At 45.8% G+C, this 26,135-nt stretch overlaps 2 protein-coding genes across 3 annotated transcripts in view; both read right to left on the bottom strand.

Annotated features, from left to right (window-relative positions):
- The window catches only part of GFOD1 (glucose-fructose oxidoreductase domain containing 1), a 70,109-nt gene extending 69,397 nt beyond the window's left edge, over positions 1–712 (bottom strand). The window contains exon 1 of one of the 2 annotated variants that reach the window (XM_001232577.6): positions 214–712. In XM_001232577.6, the coding sequence (XP_001232578.1) occupies positions 214–466 (253 nt within the window). In that variant the 5' untranslated portion in view covers positions 467–712. The remainder of the gene's footprint in view (positions 1–213) is intronic. The other variant, XM_046930208.1, reaches the window with a different exon arrangement.
- An 18,514-nt stretch (positions 713–19,226) lies between these two features.
- Positions 19,227–24,285, bottom strand: TMEM14C (transmembrane protein 14C). The gene is made up of 4 exons (XM_015275973.4): positions 23,962–24,285; positions 22,090–22,191; positions 19,962–20,049; positions 19,227–19,763 (listed from the first exon to the last, which is right to left on the bottom strand). The coding sequence occupies exons 1-4, from the start codon at positions 24,035–24,037 to the stop codon at positions 19,706–19,708; spliced, it is 324 nt and encodes a 107-aa protein (XP_015131459.1). The 5' UTR covers positions 24,038–24,285; the 3' UTR covers positions 19,227–19,705.
- Between the last annotated feature and the right edge of the window lie 1,850 nt (positions 24,286–26,135).

Below are 26,135 nucleotides of genomic sequence, written 5' to 3'. Positions count from 1 at the left end.
GGGCTCGGGCACACCGCCTCCCAGCATCATTCGCAAGCCCAGCGCGCGACGGGGAGCGGCTACAGACGCTCGGAGAGGGACAACGCGCAGCGTCGCTTCAGGTCCTCCGCGAACCACCGCCCACCCGCGCGGCCCCGAGCCGGGCGCTCCCCGGGAGCCGCCCGCAGCGCCCGCGCCGCCGCCGTCCCCCCGCCCGAGGGGCCCCGCGCTCACCCAACGTCTTGACGGCGACCTGGCGGGTGAGCGGCGGCGGCAGGTTGACGCACACCAGGTCCACGTCCTGGTGCAGCAGCACCTCGTCGATGCGGCTGGTGTGGAAGGGCACGCTCATCTCCTTGGCCAGCTCCTCCGCCTCCTCGGCCGTGCGGCCCCACAGCGCCTTCACCGCGAAGCCCTCCGCCTGCAGCAGCGGCACGATCACCCGCGCCGTCAGCCCGGTGCCGAACACCCCCACGCCGGGCAGCATGGCGGCGGCGCGGGCGCGCGGCCGCCCCCCGCTCGCCCTCAGCGCCGCCCGCACCCGAGGGCAGCCGCCGCGCGGACGGGAAGGGGACGCGGCTCCCGCTGCTCCCCGCTGTCAGCGGGCCTCGCCGCCGCCCCGCGCCGCCTCAGCAGCGCCGCCATGCCCGCACCATCCCGCGCTCGACCGCGGGCGGCAGCGCCGCTCCCCCGCCATGTCGGCCGCGGCCGCCCGCCGGCCGCCTCCCCGGGCGGCCCGCTCCGCCCCCGCCGCACCATTGGTGGCTGCCGCACGCCTGGCCCCGCCCCCCCGGCTCTGGGCCCGCCCAGCAGGCCGAGCCGCGGGTGTGGGGCTGGGGGCGCGGCGGGCGGGAGGCGCCGAAAATGGCGGCGGTGGGCGGCCTGTTGCCACCAAGGGGGCAGGGATCGTGTTCCATACGCGCTGCCTTTCTACCGCTTCCTTTCAGGAAGGAAGGAAGGATGGAATAAAGAAGGGTGGAAAGACAAAAGGAGTTGAAATAACCCTGCTGTGTGGCAAAAAGAAGCTGAGCATGCTGTGCTTTCCATGCACTGGTAGCACTGACCTAGGGGAGACGGGTGCTCTGCGGCTCCCTACAGGTGGAACGCGAGCTGCAGCCATTTGTCCATTAACCACAGTTGTGTGGCATTTCCTTGAGTCACTGAATCATAAGATATCTCGAATTGGATCCTCAGGGATCACTGAGCCTACGTCCTGGCTCCACGCAGCACCACTCAAGATTCAAACCCAGTGTCTGATGGTGTTGTCCAAACACTTCTGGAACTTTGGCAGCTTGGAGCTCTGACCACTGCCCTGGGCAGCCTGTTCCAGGGCCTGACCTAGTGAAGAGCCTTTCCCTAACCTCCACCCTGACCTTCCCCTGATGCAGCCCCATGCCGTTCTCTCAGGTCCTGTCCCTGCCACTGGAGAGCAGAGCTCAGCACTGACCCTCCGCTCCCCTCATGAGGAGCTGCAGGCTGCCATGAGGCCTCCCCTCAGCTCCTCTGCTCTGGGCTGAACAAACCAATGGACCTCAGTTGCTCCTCTTACGTCTCCCCCTCCAGACCCTTCACCGATTTTGTGACAGGGTGCTGAAAGCGCAGCAAGTCCAGCAGAAGCCCACCATGATGGTCAGGGTGCTGGGCATGAGAACCCACAGCAACCCCAGATGCGAATGACTGGACCTGCACTGGGCTGTATGCCCCATCAGCTGCAGGAGACCCACACCAGATTGCACAAGAGCAAGGTGCTATTCTTCCTCAGCTAACTGTGAAATAGGACGACCACACTGTGCTTGCCTGTCCCCATGAGTACCCAAAAGAAGCCAAAGCAGAACAATAAGCTTCTGAGTAACGTAGAGTATGGTCCCACTGCAATGTAGGCAACTGCAATCATCACTGACAGCAGCATCTACGGTCAAATCCACATCACTACTTGTACTGGCTACTTACTGCTGACTTTAAGCACTATCAAATCCAGTCGATATTTTTGAGCAGTGCAAGAAAGGTTAAGGCAGCACTGAAGTGCTCTGCTTTGAAAACACATCTAGCTGGAACTGAGGCTCCTTGGGTTGCGTGTACTCCAGGAACTTTGAGGTCTCATGTGTTCCATTTATCTTTGATGTCTTTCCATTCCTAAGTCTGTCAGTCTTGTCAAGAGAGGCAGCATTTCGTTCTTACAGTTGCTGCAGCTTCCTTCAAGGAATATACACATGTGGATTTCTCTGATAGAAAACAGTTTTGTCCTTAAGCAATGAAGAACGTAGTTCTTTGGACTACTTCTCATTCTGAAATAAATGACTACCATAAAGCATAAAGTTGCATTTCTGAATTCTGTAAATGAAAGCAGTCAGCAATAAAGCAATGAAAGTATTACCATTACCATTTTGATCCTACTACATATTTCAGTTGAGTTTTGCAGCACCACATCATTTTACTATGCAGTGTATATCCTTGTACATCATCAACTTTATGTGAGAAATCCCAACTTAATATCCCCTCTACAGAAGTCTGTTAACGTTGTTTGCAAAGATTTGAAACTGCTTTTTCAGTTGAATTTCATATGTTTTCAGGTAATTTCTGTAGAACAGTATTGGTTTCTTCTTTATTAAATTTTGATATTGTAAAAATCAGAAATCCTTGTTTGTTTGTTTGATTTTTACTTTTCATTTAATTATTTTTGTTCAACTGTTATTTAGCTTTGTACTTCATTTTAGTATTACCAATCTAGTTAGTAAGTTGGAAGTACTAGATATTAAAAGATACAGGAGGGTATGACAGGATCAATCAAGCATACGTGATGTGCAAATGCTTGTTATTAGTTGGCTTAAGGAAAATGCAGAATGTTGGTGGTCTTCCAAATGCAGTCATCTCTTAGCAGATAAAATTCCTCAATCTACTTGTCAAAATGTGTGAAGGTCTTCCCACGTATTGCACAGGTTTCTGTTCATTGCCCACTGAATTCACCAGAAAAATGCAGATCTGTTTGATAGAACACCGGAAACCCAAATTGTTTCTTTCTTACTTCTCTGTTCTTGAAATGTGGTCTTTCTCATTTTTCCCGTCGGACTCCACAGCTGCATTTCTCATGCATCAGTCTGAGCAATAGAAAGAGCTAAATAATACATGGCTTCTGTGAAATCATGAAATGGAGCTCACTGTGTCTCCAAATACTTCTCAAGTTCCAGAATTGTGAGATTAATTGACTAATTTCCTTCTACATACATCAGTGTCTTCAAATACGAAGCAGCTGTGAATTTCCATTAACCAGTTGGCTCCTTCTGGGGCGTGAGGTTTGTGATTGCCACTACTGAACTGCTGCGTCTTTTAGTCTGGAAATCATTTGCTTGGAGATAATACTGTTTCAGAGACGAGGAAAAAGTGGTGATTCAGACCTGTCTGGTTCTCCCACTCAGCCTTACTGAGTCATCTACCACACTAGAAATGATGTGTGAACTGTGTTGCTCAAGCCCTTTTTTACATCTAATATAATGCAACTTGCAGTTTCTCAGACAAACAGAAATCTGATCAGCCATACATTTCATTTTAATGTCTCTTTGAATACGTTTCCACTGAGAAAAACTTATTTACCGTGAGGTTGACAGAGCACTGGAGCAGGCTGCCCATGGAGGTTGTGAAGTCTCCTGTGGACAGGCTTTCCTGTGCAACCTTCTCCAGGGAACCCACTTTAGCAGGAGTTGAACTAGATGATTTCCAGAGGTCCATTCCAACCCCTATGATTCAGTGATGCTGTGATCATGTGAAATTCATCCCTGAGAAGTGCAACCCACAGTGGGGTCTTGCTGTGGGATAGAAGGATGGGAATTGCTTTAACACTAGTAGCATTGGTCCAATGTGCAATGGAGGACACTAGAAAAAAAGTACAGCACGTGCTATTTATCATTCTTTTCAGTGGGAGTTTTGTCCATACCCAGACTCTCTTAGCCTGTTCAGTATATTTCCAGTTTATTCTTTTCCAGTTTCCAAAGCCATTCTTTACAAGATATCTATGCCACGTGTGGATGGGCTTTAAGGAAACTAGCAAGGCTTTAAGAAACAACATTACTAACAAGAAACTTTGGAAGTTATCGGCACTCTGTTCATCAAGGCACACAGAAGGATTTAAGCAAGCACAGTTTCCACTCTTTAATTATGTAAACATCTAGTGAAGGAAGATAAACAAGTATGAGCATTCCCACTTTATGTGAGTAGTAACTGATGCTCAAGTAGAGTGTTATTTGTTGGGTCTTGAGAACTTGTTATTCTGTGGGTATTGAGAGAAACTGAGCACCTGAAATGGTGTACTCAACTTGTAGACCCTTGCAGTTTTGGCCTAGCTGGCTTTCATGAGCTCCTGTCAGGCACAGGTCAGTAACATGGCATTTTCCTAGAGAGCTGCAGCTGCTGCAGGTGCTCCTGCCAGGCATCCCGAGACCCTGGATGAATGCAAAGGACTGGACAGCAGTAGCTAAATCTTACTAAGCTGCCTTAGCAAATCCATGGCTGCTGTCAGGCATAAGTAGACACGTGGAGAAGGGGATTCTCATATTAGTACCATGCAGAAAAAGATTATAACAGGGTGAGTAAGCGTAATGCAAAAGCACCGGCACTTCTGCGTGAGGTTTACTGATCCCCAAGAAAGTACGCAAAGTTCATCAGTTTAATGAAGAGGTACTCATGTTAGCGGAGGCAGCCAGGAGAGTGCCTGCCCTGGGACCAGTACCAGTACCCTGCACCAGTACCCAGCAGGTACTGGTGGCAGCCAGCAAGAAGTCTGCTAACCCCCCTTAGTACCGTGACCATATATATAACAGCGGGAGACAATAAAGCATCGCGTATCAGTATAAGCAAGGTCATTCACAGAAAGCAAGGATGCTTGATTACATCTACAGAGCAGTTTCTCACAAACAAGTTTCTTCTAGCTGCATGCAGAAGCTAGTGGCAGTTTACTTGTGCTCCCAAGTTAACTCGAGCCCTTTCTCACGGGCTATTCGCTTGTTCAGGCCATGATCTGTATTTTTCCACTCAATGAGTCATATTGAAATTCTTAATTCTGAAAAATAGTTTTGCGCCTAAGCTGCAGTTAGTGCCACATCACACTTGTTAAGCACTGTGGAAATAGCTGTAATGTGCTGCGGAAGTGATTATTACTAAAGCAATAGAACATTCCACACCATTCACAGGGCAGCTGAGATGTTTCTTCAGGATGAAGGCAGCAGAGCACCATTGATTTATTAGTCACGGGGGAGCGCGTGACTGCAAGCATGTGCAACGTCAAGGCTTTTGAGGCTTTCCAAGCAACACGTGTTGTGAAGGAGTTCAGTTGGGTAAAAAGCACTTTGACAGCAGATGGATAAAAGGATGTTCTGCTCTGCAGTCAGGCACTTGTCCTCTTGTCTGTGTCCTCTCTCTGGAAGTGGGGAGGACTACAGTGGGGCTTGCAGGAAGCCTTGAAGGAGTCAGTTATGGGACGAGTTTTAAAGGGAAATAGGTCTGCGTGAATAATGAATGTTAAGTACTGCAGATTTGGAGAGCCCTCCAGTGTACTGCAAATCAGCTCACAATGGAAAACCTGCTGCTGTTGGACAAAGGCTCAGTGATTCAGTCAGGATAGGTGAGAAATTTTTTGTACTTGTTACAACAAGCACAGGCACTGCAAGAGCTGGGAGGATGCTGAATCTCTGGAGTATCATTTCCTGGGAAGAGCTGAACCCATCTAACTGTCCGCAAAGTCCCCTCAAACCTGAAGTACGATCCTGTCATCCTACGCAGTCTTCCTCACTTATTTCCATTTCAGCTTCGAACTTATGGCTCATAAATTGGTTTGTGAATATTTTTATCCTGAACAGGAAAAAAAAAAAAAAAAAAAGGCTACTCAAAAAGTCCTTCCTTTTTATGCACTGAGAAAACAAAGATTAAGAAAAATAATTGGCTTGGTCTAATCCAGTACCATGGCATGAACATACACGCCTTCAGATATTTGCAATGTCTCTGCACAGCTATTGCTTCCTTAAAATCACGCTCTTTAGGACATTAATATTTAAATATGAGGCTTTAGATTCACCACTTGTACTGATGTGATCATGTTGAAGTTCATCCTGCATTACCTGGCCTGTGACTTTTCTTCGTTAAATTGATAATGCTCAATCATATGCTCTTTATTTGTTCAAAGGGTAAAATCAATCCCATGCAGTTTCTAGACTTCCGGCTCTTTGCAAATTCTCCTTTAGCTGAAATAGCAAAACCATTATTTGGAGTTCTTTGGTCCACTTTTGGAAGGTTCTTGTCTCACTGGGTGGGAGCATCCCTATCCATGGGGTGCAGAGGTTACACTGTGCAGTGCATGAGGGTGTCATGCATTCACGGCACTGGTTCTTTAATCATAGCTCACAGGGGTATTTTGAAATAGATGTTATGTGCTTCCTTTACCTATTTACCATAGAAGACTTCTCCTTTCGCCATAAAGGCAGTACCTATTTGCCACAGCTATTGTTAGGTGCTGTGCAGAAGCGATAGCCTGCCTCGGTGCTTCATTCCCGTGTAATCACACATGGAATGCACAGAAAGAAACAGCCAGCTTTAATTCTTTCCCTCCCTCCTAGTCAACAAGGTATTTCTTAGGTTTTTCAAAGCTGAAGACTTCCTTCTTGAAATTAATCGTTTCCCCTTCCTCTTTCACCATGCCCAGCATGTGCCATCATTCAGCATCAGCTGACTTGAGTTTGAGGGTTGTTCCTTCCTCCCTCAAGGAGGTCTGGTTCCTAGGAGCTGGTTGGTCTCTGGTACCCAGGGCTGAATTGCCACCCACGGGACAATCAGGGCAGAGCTGCTCTCTCAGACAGTCTGCGAACTGAGACAGGCAATAAGGCACCAGATTTAATGAGGTTATGTTTCTTCAGATCTTCTTTGAAATCATAGCAGCTCAACACTGACACCCTGTTGAAAATAAACAATTTCCACACCAGAAATTCCTGTTAATATTTAAGCAAGGCTTAATCTTCCTCCTGAAATGAAAACGCACGTTTTCAAAGGAACTTTATTTCAGAGGTGAATGTTTCTTCAGAAGTATTTTAACAGCTCAGAGAACTACAAATCATCAGGCATCAGATCTTAATCATCCGGAGCAACACAGCTACTATTTTAGGAACCGGTGCAGACTCTGTGTTTGATCAAATACACCTTCATGAGGAACTTGATGACATTTTATTGCAGGGAGGGCTGCAACAGAGAGCTTGCTGGTGCCACACATCTCTCCTCTAGCGCACATGGTAATATATACTTCAGCTGCATGTGTGTCTGTTGGACACACACCTTTTAATACGGGGCTCATGACCAAAAGTAGATGGCTGAGGACTGTTTAGTAATAGGAGAATATTTCTTTGAATATTAATAAGTCTGTGTTACAGGGCTAAGCGCTTCTAATATTAGAAGAGAAAGAAAGTAGGGCAGGTTTATTAAGGACATTACAGAAACAGGAGTCTAATATGGTACACATCAGCCTGTGCCCCACGTACTTTATGTGGGACACTGTAAGATGTATCAGTGTGCTCTTGTTCTAGTAAGAAGCAGGACAAAGGAGGATATTAACAGCACTGCACTCACTGGGAGCGTTCAACTATGTATCTCTATCAGATGCGTAACTTTTATTATTTACCATGAAAAGCTAGGCTGGTTTTAATCACATTTCTAAGGTGTTTTACATATCCAGGTTAGTGCATTTACTTTCAGATTTTGGACTTAACTAGATTTGATTCCACAGAGAAATTAAATACAGTCAATATTGTGATGGGAAGACTCAAAGGCAAGCCAAAAAAAAAAGCACAAGGCACTTGTCCTGAAATCATGGACATCTCAAAAGGTGAGCTGCTTGGGCTTTGTTTTATTCATTTCACACCTGAAAAGAAAGGAGAACACAATGAAGGGAAGGAAGAACATTGTGATTAGAGCGCTGGAATGTGACATTTTTGTCTTTTCATTGTTTTTATCATTTCACATACCAAGGTACCATTCATCTGGCATAGAAAATGGCCCGTAGTTAAATTATGACTCATTTTCATGACAGCTAGGGAGGAGAAAATATTAACTCTTTTCCCTCAGTAAATACTCTCAGACTAGATTCATAGTAGCCTTGTGTGATGCAAATTCTGCTCTTTGTGTTAAACTCCCCCAATAAATGAAGCCATAAGGCTTCCCAACTCCACAGTTAATCCTTTCATCCAAGATGGACAAACCTGCCTTGAGTCATTCCCACTGGTCACAACTGCGGTAGCATTAACCAGCAGCCAACATGTTTTAATGGCCCAGGTATTGTCTCCTATTAACCTCAATCCCCTACGCAGTGCTTCCCTCAGCACCGCGGAGCCAGAGCCATTCCAGCTGCTGGAGATGTGGCTGCAGCAGGTAGCATGGCATCAACTGGAAACTGCCACAAGCGTGCAGGAGTGCCGGGCTGCACGTGGGCTGGAGTGGTTCGTATGAAATATGGGCAGGGTGCATAATGCTGGAATGACACCGGCCGCACACAGGTGATGGTTTCACAAGTAGCTCTTTGGCATGTGTGATCCCTGGGGAACATGAACGGGATGAACAAAGAGGTGGGTGTTGGGGAGAGGAAAGCCAAGCAGCAGTCAGAGGTGCTTCACTTCTCAAAAGTGCAGCGGAGAGAAATGGGAAGCAAAGTGAACATTTGATGGAAGGCCTTAGCGAGAAAGGGCTAGGAATGGATGAAGGTGAACTGAAGCTGCAGCCTGCAGCAATAACACTAGCGGGTTACCCTCCTCCTCTTTTGTGGCCACAGGGACACATCAACTCCCTGCCTTCTGCTGTGCGAAATGAGCTGGGTGGAGCGATTTATGTGCACGGGATTTAAGCAGTCATTTAATTGACACTTAAAGGAGGAAGTGAGTGACCTTGGTTAAAGTGATCTGCTTTATTCCCACTTTGTGTTCGTGCTTAATCATTTTCCCAGAGAGCAGTTGACTCCTCTAGTTGGCAACGGCTGAGATTTCTTCCATAGCACCCGAAGCCTTTTGCTGTATTTCATACTCTCTTGTATTTGATAACTTACCGTGCAGCACATTTAAACAACTACAGTTTTTACTCTAACACTTAATGTTTACCTCATATTATATCACAAATTGGCAAATGATGTTTTGTATTTACTAGCTAATTCAATTCCTTCCCTAGGAGTTTTGCTAAATTGCTTTTGGGTAGAAATTAGGTTATAATAATGTGCAAAAAGGCAGCATTGTTTTCTGCTATTAAATAAAGTCATATTAAATGCTTTGGATGTGGAAGAAGAAGGTATGAAAACACATTCTGTATTTAGAGTCAGATGAATTATTAAACAAAGGGAATTGTCATTCATGAGATAATCTGTTAACCAGACAGGTAGGAAAAATATGTTTTCTGCTTCTTAAACCTCTTATTTCATTTCTTATTTCTAACGAACAAGTCATTGACCAAGCTAAAATAAAGACACTGAAATGAAGGGAAGGCTCCAAGTGAAAAGGCCTTGTTCATCACTTCAGTAAATGGCTGCTCCAGAAGTTTGCTTACTGACTTGTCTCCCCATGTCAGTACTCTGCCCTTCTTTAAAGCCTTGTTAGAAAACGTGTTACTAAAATACTGAGCTTTTATTTTGAGTGAGGGCTGGAGCTCAGGTCTTCCCTCTTCCTCACAAGCAAATGCCCTTTCTCATGAGCTGTACAGTTTTGACATCCTGAAGTCCTAGTGAAACCTTCATTAAGACCCAGAGTTAAGAAGCTTCTGAGGCATCCTTGATATTGCTGACCACCTCAAAGCTTACTCTTCTCAAATTAGACTTGCCGCACAGCTGGCTTATGTTAATAGCTTGCAGGGAAGAGCTTTCTCTTTTTCTGTAATGCATGGATTATGACCACGCCATTTCCACCAGGATACAAAGATGATGCATGCCATGGGACCTTCTTCTCCATGTAGTTTAGAGGTATTGGCCACTTCTCTCCACTGGACGGAATCCAGATTAATTCTGGACAGACAGCACAATATATGGGGAGATCCATATGAGGTCAAGGAGACTTCCAGAGGTGCTGGTCAGGCCATATTCAGTACCTGATGCTACAGAGAGATCTCAATTAGACCTCAGCACTGAACAAGGCAGGGTACACAGCTGAGGATGTTGAATATACAAACAGAGATGCTGAATTTCTGGTCTGGTATCACATGATGATAACAGAGTCCTGATCATCTGCTTACATTCAGATCATCTTCAAGGCCAGGAGGGCTTTGCCATGCCCAACGTATGTACAAAGAAAAATTTCTCCAGTAGGGGAAGAAACATATAGTCTGTACAGTCTTTACATTTAAATCACCCAAGACTGCTGGATGGCCTGAGAGAAAACAGAAATTAGTTGGGAAGGAATGGCTGATCAATATGTAGAGGCAATTTCTGTGCTCTCTCCAGGAGGCTCAAGGGAGGGGAAGAGAAAAAGGAGAATCAAAATTTGCTGCCTTAGAGAAGATGAAGACATTCAAAGGAAGTGTCAGAAAAGGCTGGAGAAGTCAAGACCTGGAATAAACCTCAGTTTTTAGAAGATGCCCCAAAGAGAGGTGGCATAAAACAAGCACCAAGCAATAGAGTTACCTGGATGACTGCTCTGGCATTTGCTCCCTTTTTGTTACGCAGGAGGCAAAACCCAGAACAGTTTTTTTCCTGGAACAAAGTGTTTGGGGCACCTCGTCTCTCTCCAGGAATTCACTATTGCATTAGAGAATCACAAGCATTTACCACAACAGCCACTGAAATCTGGGGTTCCCATATAGAGCAGAAGCCAACCAGAAACTCAGCCCCAGCACAGTGTTTTATATGAACCATAGGGGGTTTTATGCACCTATTTACCACATATTTTCATATATATCATACATCAGCATGTCAGTACACACTTTTCCCTTCCCTTCCCAGCTGTTGTGCACCTCACGCTTCCCTCCGTGGCACAGCAGACTGGTGCCAGCTGACAGCAGTCCACGTCTTTCTAGCACACTTGATTTCTGATCAGAAGTCAGCAGCTTGGCTGGCAGGAAAAGACTGAAAAATATCATTGCAATTAATATGGAGAAACTCGAAGCTGTAACACTATCAGCAATTCTGCAGGATGAAACATGGCAGTGCAAAAAGACTAAGCGACGTTTTGCAAGCCATCTGTTTTGGTTTGCTTTGTTTTGTTTTCCAGGGAACGTTGGACAGTTTTTACTGGACTGGTTGGACGGGCAGATTGCTGTGATTGTAGATCAGGGTGTGAAAGGGCAGTAAGTCTGCGAGATTGATATAGCAAGTGGGTATCAGAACCACAGAGCATCCAATGCCGCCGGGTAAAAGCAGACAAAACTCTTTCATGGCAATCTGCCTGTGGCAGGGTTGCAGAGCCCACGCCAAATTCGGAAGCAGAAAGCGAGATCAATACAGAGCAGAGCACAAATTAACATAGCTGGGTTTCGAGCACATCCTTCATTTGTCCTCTAAAATTTCCTTTGTCTCTACTACAGTTCAACAGAGAGCACTGAAATCTCCTCTAAGCTATGATGCAGGCTGCAAGGAGAAGGAGAATCTACACCATAGGCATGAGTTTTGTCTTAATTACGCATAGGAAAATAAAATTTAATTACATAGGGTTTCTTGCCTCAGATCAGAGATTTACTTGAGAAACAGACGTGATTTGTTATCAAAGGCTTTTTTCATTCTCCTCAGAGATACGTTTCCTTGAAGCACAGCCTTTATCCTTGTATGCACGATGTGGTCACATACAAATGTCAGGGAAAACAGTGTCTACTTCTGAGGGCCACAAGCTGCAGTTGTTAGTCAAATATGACTCCCGGGGAGACTCACCACAGCTTTCTGGTGGGAAGAAGCTATAACCCTTGGCAGGGCACCATGGGCTCAATGTATATGCAGCAGTTCAGCTAGAAATCTAAAATTTGGTCAAACTTGATAAAAGCGAGCTTTCTGCTGTTTATTTTTCATTAGGTGCATGACCTGAACAAAGCCACCTTCCCTTTCTTTTGCCACATCTTCTCTCATTCAAATTTATAGTGTGTTACGGTAGTTTCGCCATGCTGCACCTGCCATAATTCTGAAGAAAGAAATCGCATTTGATTTTGTCACCTGAATTTCATGTATTGCCTGAGACAGGCTGCTGGCATTTGTGCACTTTCCTGTAGGTTTATCTGAATCCCTGAGAAATTCAGCTGAAGGTGACAGGAATTTCAAATCTTATGCCAGAAAGGGTAGCGGGGTGGATGTGGCCAGACTGCATGAATCGTGATGTAGTAAGGACCGCTGGTGCCTACTCCTCAGTCTGCAGAAGGCATAAGCAATGTGGGATGGAGTTTGGATTATTTCCAGCTGAACCCCACGCCCTGAAAGCCACATCAGCTGATGTGCCTTAAAGCATCTCTGTGACTTCTTCAGGCATGTGGGAGCAAACAGCATTGTTGCCACCTCTCCTGGCTGGGTGCCACGCAGATGGCTCTATTGTGGGCACAAACAATGGAGCACAGTTGGGAATTTTAGCCTAAAATTAACCTGTTTTGCTCCATGCAACCTCTCAAGCCAAAGCTGTGCTGACCATCATTTCCCATACAGAGGGGACTGCTGGGGTTTAAGGAAGTTTCCTGACCAAGAAGGAAAGGAGCACTGGCGGCTTGAGATCTCAGGTTGCTCTGGTTCGCACCCTCACAGGGTAGAGGTGCCTCAGACTCCCTTGTCTGAAGGCAGAGGGTACCATAAGTGCTGCCTTACTGCACAGCAAATTGAGGTGTGTTGCTGAATATTAGTTTACCCAGGCACGGTGATTAAGCTGAGCCTGAATCAGTCTTGTTCCCAGGGGTACCCACAGGAAAGCTCAATGCCTTGTTTTTCTCCTCCGTAAATTTCAGAATGACCTCCAGAGAAATTAACACAAAAATACCTTCTCCTTATGTTCTCCGCTGAGAGTTTTCTTTTTGCGAGCTCTGCAAATAGATTTACTCCAATCACAGTCCTCGAAACTCATCTCATTAACAGATATCTCTGCTGAAAATCTCCGGACGGGAGGACAGATGCTTGGAGGGGGCAGCTAACACAGGACAGCACTGATAAGTAAGAGAACCTTCTCAGAAGCCTTCATTTAGAGCAACATCTTCACATTGCTCCAGATGGTCCACTCTTCTTTTTTTTTAGCGTAATCATCTGGCGTTTATCTCTTTCCCTTACTCCCAAAGAAGCTGCACGAACTTATTTCCCCTTAGGGTCAAGGGAAACAAAGTGCAAAACCCTCTCCTCAATTTTTGATGCGTGTTTGATAAAGAAAAAGAGGATGATGAATGCAGCGTAACTCAAATCAGGCCCAGAGCTTTCATGGTTTTGCCATCCCGGGTTTTAAATCAAGATGTCAATTAAAGATTGGAATGAGGTCAGCTGCAGTAACCCAGCTAAACGAGATGCAATTAATAGGAGGCTGACCTCCGTCACCCTTCTTCCCCCAAATCTCTTCCTTGTCTGCACTCACTGCTCCTACGGAGAGAAAAAGAAATAAAAAGAAAGAAGAACAAATAGCGCTAATTAGATATGTCTTAACACGGCCATTTAAATATCTAACTCTCCTCTTTCCCGTTGTATTGCTAACACGCGCATCACACCCTGCTTAAGGCTGACAGGGAAGGATCTGAGTGCTTCTAACACCTTCTTTTAGCAGATCTTTTGCTCTGTCCTCACAGAGAATGCTATCTAAGGAACTCTGTGTGTCTATAGGTGACAACAGTGGGTGTCACACTCATCTGTGAGGAGCACTCCTGAGATAAGCTTAGATTCCACAGGGAGCCCTGTGGGTTTCATTCTGTGACTCAAACATATCTAACACAGTCTGTGGCTGTTTTCTGTCTTCTTCTAACACACCACTCCCAGTACTCCAAAACTAACAGCTAACAAAAAAGGAATAATTGCAGGCTGCTGCCTCTTCTGCCTCAGAAAAGCCTGTAGCCCTTTAGCATCCACTATAGGGAATAAATTCTGGCTTCTAGGGCGGAGTGTCTGATGCACTGCTGAACACTGGGGATGTGTAAGTAGCTGGAGAATGTGGAGGATTATATTCACAGATTAGGGGTTATGATACACTTAGAGGATTTTAGGGTTGCCGCTGTGCCCTTTGTCATTGGCCCTTGGGTTCTTAAACACATCACAAAATGTTTCCCTTGCCTTCCAGTATAGGCTTTGTTTCTTCTTAGGTAAGTGAACCAACCCCAATCTCACCTCAGAGTATTGCAGGTTTTGTAATCTCACAGACTACTGGGAACCTCCACAAAGGGAAATGTCCATGCAGAACTTAACAGCATTTACTTTGTTCCTGCTGCTTTCCATCTATTTTCTCTCCTGCTGTTGTGTGTTTCCTTCCACTGCTGGCAGTGGTGCTGCATGCTGATGGAGCACACCTGGCCCATCCCCGGAGGAAGCTCTGGACGGGTATATTGGGGAACAGAGCAGAGGGGGGAATTTCAGCACATCCAATGACTCTCCTGCCTATGGGATGCCTGCAGGTAACAGCAGATGTTGCCATTTCCTACGGTCACAGCAGCGCTGCAAGCATCTGACCTTCAAAGATACATATCCAGCATCCTCTCCCTGGTTATATACTGTAAAGCTGTAATGTTTATCTATTTCTTAACAGATAAAAATCCCTCTGAGTGCTTGAAGGATGAGATCTGCAGTGCTAAACCCCTCTGCTCACTCTTCAGGCTGGCTGAACCTGCAGATTTTGCTTCTTGATGCAAAAGTGCACGTGGGAGAAGCTGGGCTTCAAACGCGCTTGGGAAGTGATTTCCTTCAGGCATAGGAGGGGATGGGGGGCTTTATTTCTGTTCTTCGTGCGGCTGCTCTGCACTCCTTAACAGCGCTGGTTGGGATGCTGTAACACTCCTGGTGGGTCCCGTAGCCACGATGGAGAAGCGGCCGGGCTCTCGCACTGGCCTGAGCGAGCCCTCGGCAACCCAAACCTGACAGCTGAGGGCGGGGGGAACCCTGTCTTAGAGGCAGGGGAGCTCGGTTCAAGGTTGCTCATCCCGGCCTCCCCCTCGCTCAGCAGAGCGTCGAAGGGGCACTGCCGCCCTCTGCCGGCCCCCCGGCGCACACAAACGAAAAACCAAACCCAAACCGAACTAAAAATAAATAACGACAAAGCAAAAATAAAAGCAAGCAAACAAAACAAACAATCAAGCAAAAAAAAAAAAACTCAGCACGAATATGCAGGACCAGATCACAAAGGAGCACAGGGAACACGCCACTTGCTTTCGGATTTTGCTCAGCACATCAGGGCACTGTTCATACCTCAGCACACCTGAAGCAGGGGGCTGTTTCTGCCAGCAGGCTGCTTGGAGAGATGGGGTGGCACCAGCACAGAGCTCTCCCGGACACTGGGAAAAGAGTGGAAGAATCTCCACAGAATGAGGAAATTGGGAAGCGGTGCTTTCAGCAAGCACTGTTGCCCTTTGGTGTCACTGGGCTCACAGAAGCAACCATCCTCCTCCTAATCTCACTTCCCAAATCTGGAATCCTTTCATCATCTTTGAAAATGAAATATGTTAAGTATTAATACTAAAATTCAGCTCAACTTATGGTCCTTACAGGAGGGGGTTTCAGTGTACTACGCAAGGAGCTGGGCTCGATCCCTTCCAACGCAGAATATTCTATGACTATGAAATGCTAACGTTTAACGTAATGATAGAAGCAAAATAACTCTTCTGTAATTTTTCTTTCTATTTTTTAAAAGAGGATCAAATTATAACAAGGACAGACTGTGTTAGTTACTAGCAATAAGCTGGCATCAAACCTACTGCTCCGTGCTTCTGGGGCAGGGAACGTGTAATGCCATGCACCGTCAGGGATGTAGAAAACAGTGTGTGCAGGGGAGGAGAAAGAAAACATTATCTCCAATTCACATATTGAGAAGAAAGGCACAGGAATACAAAAAGCATCCAAAGTCACCTGTGAACTGAGCTGGGGATACGGCACAAAAGCCCGAGCACTTTGATCTGCTCCATTGTGGCACTTCAAGGAAGCGGGAGAGGAGACGTATCTGGATGTCTCCGTGCCACTACTGATGCAGAGCTTTGCCATTTTTTTCTTGTAGGGATTCTGGAGGAACAAAGACTCTCCTCCTCCTGCTGTCACTGCCTGGAGGTTCTCCTGACCTTTTTTTCCCCTCTCATTTTTCCAGGTGATTAAATTGTTCAGTCAGAAAGCATGAATACATTGCCAAGAAGCTAGGAATTTTACCACCACAGAAATGATAATTGCTGAATACTTCAGGCCATATTAGTTTCAGCACAGACTGCCCCTCAGCCAGGGATGACAGAGTGCCAGCAGCTCCAGCACAGTGACTGACAGAACTGGGACGTGGTAAACGGCACTTCCAAAGCCTGCAGCAGAAGGAGAGCTAGAGGATATGCTTTGCATTAAAAACAGATATTGACTATATTCTTAGAACAAGGGGTAAAGAAGAATGGCCCATGACTACTTCCCCTCTAAACCATTTCACTCGAAACATTTCCATCCTCTCATTTTCCTTTGCTACACTGAAAGACTGGCACCTGTTCCACCAGCACAAGCTTACTTGGATTCCTAAATTACACAACTTATTTGTAAATGAAAGGGATTTTGCTAGCCGTGAAAGTCATATGAATTGAAAGAACAGTTTAGGGTGTGACATCCATTCACAGGTGAGTAAAAGGACTTTTTCCTCCCCTCAACTCAATGCTGCCATTGAACCTCAGTACTTCACTGCTTTATTCCAGGTCTCTATCCTGTATATGTAAAGAGTAAAGCACCATTGAGGCACCAAAGTGTACAAGATTTTGACCCCAAAACAACTTTCATTACAGCCAGCTGTGTGGTTTGTAACATTCTCAGCACATCTCTGGCACTGCCCTAGTGTGAGCGACTCATTTCAGCCAGAAGAGATCCAGCAATGGTACTCCAGCAGTGCCTACTCATTGGGAAGAATAAAGCACCACTTCAAGGTTTTAAGGAGTAATTGGGAGACCACAAGTAAGATCCTGAATGTGAATAGACCTGGCGCTAGCCCCAGAGAAAACATATAGCATGAGTGAAGTTTAGGCTGCCTCATGGGTTTTCCACCCAACCGGGGACATCCCAGGTTCCATTCCTCAGCTTCAGGACGGATTCTGTATCTTTATCAGTTACTACGTAGCTTTAAAAGAAAACTAGAAAATAGTTGCTTCTATTCCCACCTGTTTCAGGCACTTTGCAATCTCTTCTCTGGTGGCTTCCCAGGCAAGATCCCCTCTGTGGGACAGCTCATGGCCTGAGCTATGGAGGCCTCTCCTGGGAGAGATCAGAGCTCAGTGCTGCCCCTCCGCTCCCTGTGAGGATCTGCAGCCGCCATGAGGCCTCCCCTCAGCTCCTCTGCTCTGATCAGAAAAGACCAAGGGCCCTCAGTTTCTCTTCATACACCTTGCCCACCAGACCCTCCATCATCTTCATAGCCTGGTTTTGGATGCTCCCTAATAGTTTTATATCTTTCTTGTATGGACGTATGGGAAATACTATTAAAGAGACTCTTGTACACCTGGACGAAGTCTAGAGCTAACTCCTGCTTTCAAAAGATCATTTATCAACCAAGATGAATACAAAATTCCTTCCTGCAGCCTTCCAGGCCCTCAGGAGAGGGATGAAGTACTTCACATTACGTGTTGCCACCCAGCTCTTTGTGTGGCACTTTGAATGTGACAGTAGCATGCGGAATAGAGGCCTGGGCTTTCAGTCTGCAGAATAAGGATTTGCTGACCTAAATTCTTTTGTTCCGTCCTTACTATGATGTATTTATTGAGTTCTGGAGGCAGAACTAAACTCTGACTTGTTCGAGTCTGGTAACTCAGTCTATGTAGTTTCCCTTTTCCCCGTCTAAAAAAGCAGTACTCCTTCCAGTTCGTGCTATCCACCATCAACAATATTTAACTAACTTTTTTCTAGTTTCAGAGTCTGCTTTGAAAAGATTAGCCACAGCTTAATTATTTTAACACTGCATTTCCTATAAATAAATAAAAGTTACATCACTCTTTGAAAATATTACACCCAGATACAACCTGACAGAGAACCACAGAGCACAGAGCTCCTCTGAAGCCATGGCGCAGTCACAGGATGAATTCAGTGCAAAAGCAACGATCTCAGTTTATGTAGATACCACCTTTAGTGGAAGAGAAATACAACACCAAAACCCTACACAATAAAATAGGAAGTAGAATTTGTAGAATTGCCTAATACTCAGCTTTTAAGAGTATTAATGTATTTTATTCTTGAATCGCTCAAGAAAATTTCATAGCAGGGATGGAATTTTCCATTCAACTACATACAGTGGATTAAAAATATTCTAAGGCCCTTACAAAAATTCCATTAGGTTTTACTTACAGCACAGTCAAAAGAGACTGCGATTTAACTGAGAATAGAAATTCAGACATGGTTTTACATGCTTTCAGCATTGCTCCCTGCAGAACGGGTTGTTTATGGGTTAAGTGCCCAGAAACAAGGGAGGTCACCGTGTGAAATATGTTTGAAAACCTGGAATTAAATTGATAACTTTTGTTAAGAGAATTAATAAAACACTGCACGATTGGCCCAGCATCTATAGATCCACCTTCATTATTACTTTCTACTATAACAACGCTCAATCTACTACCATGGGGGTTTCCATTGATCCAAAACAATGGAATTGTCACTCAGGCCCAACACTGTTAAATGAAATGTTCAGAACAAGAAATACACCATTGGAAGTGGCCAATGAAAGAGAGTAACTAAGTGGTTTCAAATCAGCTTTAGGTACTTCCTGAGAGAATTGTTATATACTCCTTTCAGCGCTACAAAATGAGAAGTAGTTGCATGACATTTAAGTTATATATTTTTTTATAGGTCATGCTGTTGACAAAGGCTTGGTATCCTTCATAGCACAGAGGTCCCAAAGTAAAATCTTTAGTCACTACATAAAATATCACTTTAGATTGTGAGTTACAAGTACTCAGTGTACCAATGACTGTAAATCAATAAAAGTTAGTGTGTTAACGAAGGCCCCTAATTTAATCTTCTGCTCTTCCATTTAAAAAGTGGTTTTCGAATACCATCAAAAGACAACACTCACAGAGCAGTCTGCTGCACTGACTGAGGTAAGGACAAGAAGGTAAAAATAAAATATACCCCATACACACAGAAAGGGTCACAAAAACATACCAAATAAAGGTTTGCAACAGGTTTTACTTGTAGAAAAGCAACATTTCAGCATCATTTCACAATAAAAAGATGAGATTTGTTTGGCGTTATACAGACGTGATGTATCAACTCAGAATACAGCAGGTAAAGCATACTGTAGTACTCAGTATAAAAGTCATGAGATTCAGTGCTGTGTTCAGCTAGCTATTTCTGGTGACACCTCACGGTCGCTTGCTTAATTACAAATCCACTTTACTTCATATATGACATCAGTATATTCTGGAATATAAAAATCCAAAGTGTCAAAATACATTGAAATGTGTTTCAAAAAAGCAACCAGGACCAAATTCTCACTACACAGTAAGAGCCCTACCAGATCCTTGAAATAAATGTATTTCATTTCACCTTGTAAGTAAACTATCCACCCCAACCTGCTTGCTTCTGCGTTCACACAGTGTCATTATCAGGTTTCCTCATCCGGGTGATAAGCTGTAAAACGAGCAGTTACTTCTCATGGGGCTTCTCCAACATCTTCAGCGCTAATCTTCCAACCATTAGCAAACTGTGCAAGGTGAAAAAACACCCGGTAAATTCACGGAATTAATCAACAGTGATAACTTGTCAACTCATGTTCAAATATTTCCCATGTTAAAGGATGCACAGCAACAAAAAAAGATGCAGAAAATATGGTTTCCTCCATCTCAGTTTACTTAAGGAAGTACAAAAACCAAACCCAACAAAAGAGTATGGCATGTTGTACCTGACACCAGCAATCAGCCCTGCAGGCATGAACTTCCCAGAGTTGTAAAATCTTGTTCCCATTACGGCAGTCAGTGTTCCAGATGTAACTTAAATGAAAGATTAAAGAGTCCGGTCAGCAGAGATGTACACGTGTAAGAGAGATGCTACAGTTCAGCACAGGAATAAGGAGTATCACCACGTAGAAAGCGGAAAGGGTTACTTCACACGATGGATTAAAAAAAAAAGGAAAGAAAAGAAAGAAAAAAAAAGGAAAATAAACTGTGTACATTTTGGAGTGCCTCAGTGCATGAAGAGGGGATATTCTGAACCAAGCTCTGGCAGATGCAGCGCCCTGTGCTGCTGCACACACACTCTGCAAGCTTGTCTGTCAAAATGTGCTTCTTTAGAGACTGGAAATAATCTGCAGCACATTGCCCTGGAACTCGAGTCTTTCCCAGCAAAACACGAAACCTGTACACGTAATTTCCCCATCTCTTGTAAGAGGGAGATAGCATTTTCTTATCTATCACCAGCCCTTTACAGCCCTGCTTCACCTACTGCTAAGATGAGAGATAGCTATCCACCCTGACCACCTGACACTGAGAAAAGTGAAGTAGTTTCACCCAAATAGTAAAATAGAAAGGGCAATCTCTAGGACACTGGATCTTGAAGAAATTCCAAAGAAAACTGTATGGAAATGATACCGATTAAATGCTTAACGTGTAGCTGCTACCCGGGGGTAACAGCTGCATGTAACAAGGTGATTGGAACAACGTGTTATCTGGTTGCGCTGTTTCTGTGTGATAGCTGGGCTGGCCAGGCCCAGCTCATTCTCACCCCCTAGTCACGGCATTCCTCCTCCCTAACGCTACGCTAAATATCGCCACTGACATCTAACAGTCTCATGTAACTACACGTGTAAAACACTGGGACCACAATCCAACAAGAAGAGAATTATTTCAGTATTCAAATGCCCCCAGCTCCGATCAATAGCCAGCATTCAGAATGTGCACATCAAACCAAATGTAATTTTGGCTAAAACATACCTTCTCCAAAAGCCTGCAGGCATGAAAAGGAGAAGAAAAAAGCCTCAGTGTTACTGAATTACTGACTGTCACTGACATTTGGGAAAATACTCGGTCTCAGTCCAGTTCATCTGCCTACACTCACAGCTGATGCCAGGCGATGAGGCATGGCTATGCACAGCCTTTGACCTGTCTAGTAGCTGGGGAAATGGGAGTGGGCTGCACTGCAGACAGTGCTAAAACAGAGAAACGCTGGGCCCTCCCCTTTCACTTCTGACTTTCATATGTATGAAAAAAAGAGTGAGGTGCTATAAGCAAATGAACGCTCTGTCAGTGGCGGCCCTTTAAGCATGGAGTAAGCAGTGACTCTCAGTAGTTGGCTTCTCAAAGGGGAGCTCCGGTTCTGAGGAGGAGGAAGAAGAAATAGAACTCCTGAAGCTTGCTTCTCTGTTAAAGCTCCAGAAACCTGCACACGTTTGTCATACATAAAAATAAGCCGATCACAATCTCTGCTACTCTCAGCAATAAGAAAATAACCTGCTGGGGGCACAGGCAGCCTGCAGGGAAATCTCTCCTCCTGAAATGCTCCAGACTCATGCTGGATACCCAACACTGGATCCAGCCAAAAAGAGGACACGCAGAGGTTAGACATCAATTTACTAGAATGTCCCTTGCACTGTGATCTTCCAAATACCCCAGTGTGAGACAGGTGCACGGTGGCATCACCAGCTCAGCCAGTCCAGGGGGACTGCACCGCAGCTAGCATTAGAAAACAGTCACATGCTGTGGGAACAATGTCTTCTGCAGATGGGGAACGGAGAGAAGATACAGCTAACACAAGGACTGGCAAAAGAATTACACCAACAGTGCACTCCCACGAGCATCTGAGATGTAGCAGCCTAAAAGCTAAGCAATGCAGACAGCTCATATTCCAGAGAAAGCACTGGAATTTGGCCACTATTAGAGATTTTCATTAAACACAAGTTTAAAGCTCTGTTTTAAATGAAATTTATAGTACTATCAGTTTAATTCCTCAGCAAAGACCTGTAGGCGTTCACGTTTAGTATCCGGATGTTTTAGGGTAAATATACTCCTTTGTAAATAAAATGCAAAAAGACTTACTCAGAGAAATCCAAACATTGCTTGGATTCTGGGAGAGCTGATAGGCGCCCAGTCCAGCTAGACTTCCAAAGAGCAGCCCAGCAACCAGCGATGGGACGCTGCCTGAATAAAGAAAAGATGACACATTCATTGGAAGCTCAAGAACAAACTCATTACTTGTTTTGTAAAACACGATAAATAACAAAAAACCATGGATCTTCATTGTTATAAACTAGACTGGGGAAGGGGGTTAGGGTGCCTTTTAAGATTTTAAGGCCATGCTGGCCTGAACCAAGAATCACGTTCAGCTACTCTTGCACAAGGCACAAACAGCATCGGTATTCAAATCCTTAAGCCATGAATAGGTTTACGGCAGAAAGACCAAGGAAAAAAGTGAAAGGATTGATGTTTTCTTTTTGCAGACAAAAGTACATTGTTTCAATGCAATGATTCCAGAATGTATTATTGGGCTGCCCAGGGAGGTGGTGGAGTCACCGACCCTGGAGGTGTTCAAGGAACGTTTGGACATTGTGTTGAGGGACATGGCTTAGTGAGAACTATTGGTGATGGGTGGATGGTTGGACTGGGTGATCCTGTGGGTCTTTTCCAACCTTGGTGATTCTACGATTCTATTGAAAAGTAGTGAAATTGAAGCATTAAATGCTGCATGTTTAAGATTTAAAAAAAAAAAAAAAAGCTATGAGAACTGAACTAGGTGGGAAGGCATTTACACAAACAAGAAGTTTCCAAAGTAAGAGAGAGGAGTCAGACACCCCGGGCTCACCTAGACTTTGGATCAAGTCCTCAGCACAAGTGATAATCCCGAGCTACAGAACATCGGTGATTTATAGGAGGCATTGAGCAATGAAGCGACGAGACCACAAGGGGGGTGAATGCTCTCAGTAAGGCAGATGGAGAGTTCAGGACTTACTGCTCGTGATCTGAATTCCCACAACCACGTCCTCCCTGCCCAGTAAGGCATCTCCCACTTTGTGATGGCCTCAGAGTAACACCGATGAAATCAGTTACTGAAGGTCTCAGTATTTACACCAGGGGAAGGTTAGGTTGGACATCAGGAAACACTTCTTTACAGAAGGGGTAGTTAAGCACTGGAATGGGCTCCCCAGGGAGGTGGTTGAGTCACCATCCCTGGATGTGTTTAAAAACCGTTTGGATGTGGTGCTCAGGGCCATGATTTAGCGGAGGGTTGTTAGAGTTAGGGCAGTATGGTTAGGTTGTGGTTGGACTCGATGATCTTTCAGGTCTTTTCCAACCCGAGCGATTCTATGATCCTACTGTCCCTCCTGCTCTGAACTCTGCTTGCAGCCCAAAGGAAAAAGGAAGCCAACAGAAAGCAAACTGGAGTGGGCATGAGCACCTGCGTGGTGGTCTTATCTACTGGGATGCTTCTTGGTGCCTTCCATAACGAAGTAACACACCTTCGTATTGCAAACATTATGACAGTTTAAGGACCTTCCGAGCAGAAAGAGTTTCAGAGGGGATGAATCCATGCCTCTGTCCGGAGCGGGGCAAACTGGGGAAGTGATGGAGAAGTGAAAGCGGCAGGGTGGAAACTAAGCACGTGCCGAGGAGCCCAGGAAAGGACCGGGCTTAACAGCGGGAAAAGAGCATTTCGAAAGCAAACCTACGCCAGTCCGGCCGCATCGCCCAACGCCGAATTGAGCTATCGGCGCTCCGCAGGAGGCAGACTGCGGCTTATCTGCCCCAGCAGCAGCTCCTCGCCAGGGCACCGCGCCCCGAGCCGCCGCTATCAGCGCCCGGCACAGCCTCACTGACTTCTCCCCCTCGGGAGCTGCGAGACGGGGGGCTGTCGGAGCGAGCAGCCGCTTCGCCCGCGGGGAAGAGGGTCGGAAGGCACTTCCAGCACCGTACCTGCTTTGGCGTAGCCAATGAACCCTCCCGATGTCACCAGAGCGGCGTAGCCGAACCCGATCCAGTCCACGGCCATGCTGAAAAGTGGAAAATAAACTGGGGGGAAGGGGAGTCCGTTCTAAACGCGGTGCGGGGGAGGAAATAATAACAAGGATATTTTTTTGCCGCGGGAGGGGTTTCCTCGAGGAAGGCCTGCCCGAACCCCACGCCAAGGAGTGCACCTCAGGATCCGCTGGGAAAGCGGCCGTAGGGCCGGCTCTGGGGCTGCCCGTACGCAGGAGCGGCGCCCGGCCGTGCCCACCGTGGAGCGGGGCGGAGCGGGGCGCGTTGCGGAAGGGGAGGCGAGAGAGCCCCGCGCCGCCAAGGGCCGCCCCTTTCCGCTCGCTTCGAGGAAGAAAAGCGATCAAAGAGCTTGGCCTTGCTGCTGGGTGGGAGTTGTCGGTATCTCCTCGTTCATCTAGAGTTGTGAAGAACGCGCCTTGGGTGCTCAGGAGGCCTCCGGGCTGCTGCTTCTGGTTCGCTTCGAGGTTCTTGTGCCACTTCACCGCTGCCACCCTTCTCGCTGTTCTTAGCGCAGGATGAGCTTTCTCACTTCTGGTACCTCTTTGGGTCGGCCTCTCCCAGGTGACACCGATAGGGCAAGAGGGAACGGCCTCAAGTTACACCAGGGCAGGTTCAGGTTGGACGTTAGGAAAAAGCTCTTCCCCTAAGAGTGGTGAGGCACTGGAATGGGCTGCCCGGGGAGGTGGGTGGTGGAGTCACCATCCCTGGAGGTGGTCAAGAACTGTGCGCATGTGACACTGAAGGACGTGGTCAGTGGGCATGGCGGGGATGGGCTGGCAGCTGGACTTAACCATCTCCGTTGTCTTTTCCAACCTTAATGATTCAATGATTCTTTTTCTCCGCTGCTGCCTTCTCTCTATTATTCGAGCTAGTTCCCTGAAAACCAGAATGGAAAGCATTCTGAAAGGGAAGGTGTGCGCCAGAGAACTAATTACAGTTCTGCCAAGCACTGGTTAGTAGCTGAGCGTGCACTCAAGGTGTATGAAACAAGTTTTGCACCCAAGACCGTCCCTGCATTCCACCTTAGAAGCTGTTTGCAACTTGACTTTTCAGCCTCGTGTTCACCAATTGTTCTGAACCTCACAAGACGAGATGTCGGTACCCAGCGAGATTGGATCTGTAGAAATGTGCAGTTTGACTTGTGAGCCTAAAGCTCTGAACCAAAGATCCATGGGATTTTTGCTTTTTCATTCTTAAAATGATGTGCAGATTGGATTTTTGCTGGTTCTCCTGGCATCTGGCTTCCGTAACTGTGATGCTTGTGGCCATGGGCTCATCTATCTGAAACTTCAATGAAAATCGTTCTACTAGCAGATGTCGTTTTGCCAAGCATGGACATAAGACAAGAATCTTACATCTCTTATACTTTATGAAGTATAAACTTCAATGAGAGAAAAGCGTAAGTTCTATGTTAACCGTAGGAGCCTATTTAAGTTAAAAACAAAACAGAACAACCCTTTATTGCTGAATTAAACTGGGCTCATGTAAACGGAGTATACTGCCTATTCAGACACGCCGTTCTCATAACTCATCTAAATAAGGGGAACAGTTGCAAAGGAGAAATACAGACATCTGCCTTCAAGAGAATCTTGCTATTGGCACATGAGCAATCTCAGAACAGCTCAGATGTTCTCTCTGTCTCAATGTCTGAGCATATACAGGGGTAGGCTGGAGTTGTATCTTATTTTACAACCCTAAGGCAGGAGGCTGCACTTCTGTTTCCAGACTGGACTCACTCTTTTTCCTGTGGTTTTTTTTTCCCTACCTTTTCTCTGGCTACACGGATACGGAAGAGCATGTTGTTATTAAACTAAGTAAGGATAAAGCCTAATTCCAATTACCTTATGAAAACAGCATAAATAGTGACTACTCTAGTAGTACAGGAAAACAAAACAAAACATTAGATTCCCTTCGTCTAAAAGAACAAAGAGAACTTTGAGCTGGACAAGGTCAAATACGAAACTTTGCTTTTCCCACTGGGTAACTGAAATAAGACTTAGGACAAAATTCTGTTCCCACTGATTGAGAAGGTCGGGAATTCACTTTCTGTTTAAGTGCAAAACAGACGGCTGACATTTTATCAAGGTGCCAAATGTTTCAAATGTTGGATT

The sequence above is a fragment of the Gallus gallus genome, chromosome 2, assembly GCF_016699485.2.
Source record: "Gallus gallus isolate bGalGal1 chromosome 2, bGalGal1.mat.broiler.GRCg7b, whole genome shotgun sequence".
NCBI classification, from domain to species: Eukaryota; Metazoa; Chordata; class Aves; order Galliformes; family Phasianidae; genus Gallus; species Gallus gallus.
The sequence above is the reverse complement of the archived record's forward strand: the minus strand, read 5'-3'. Positions and strand labels throughout refer to the sequence as shown.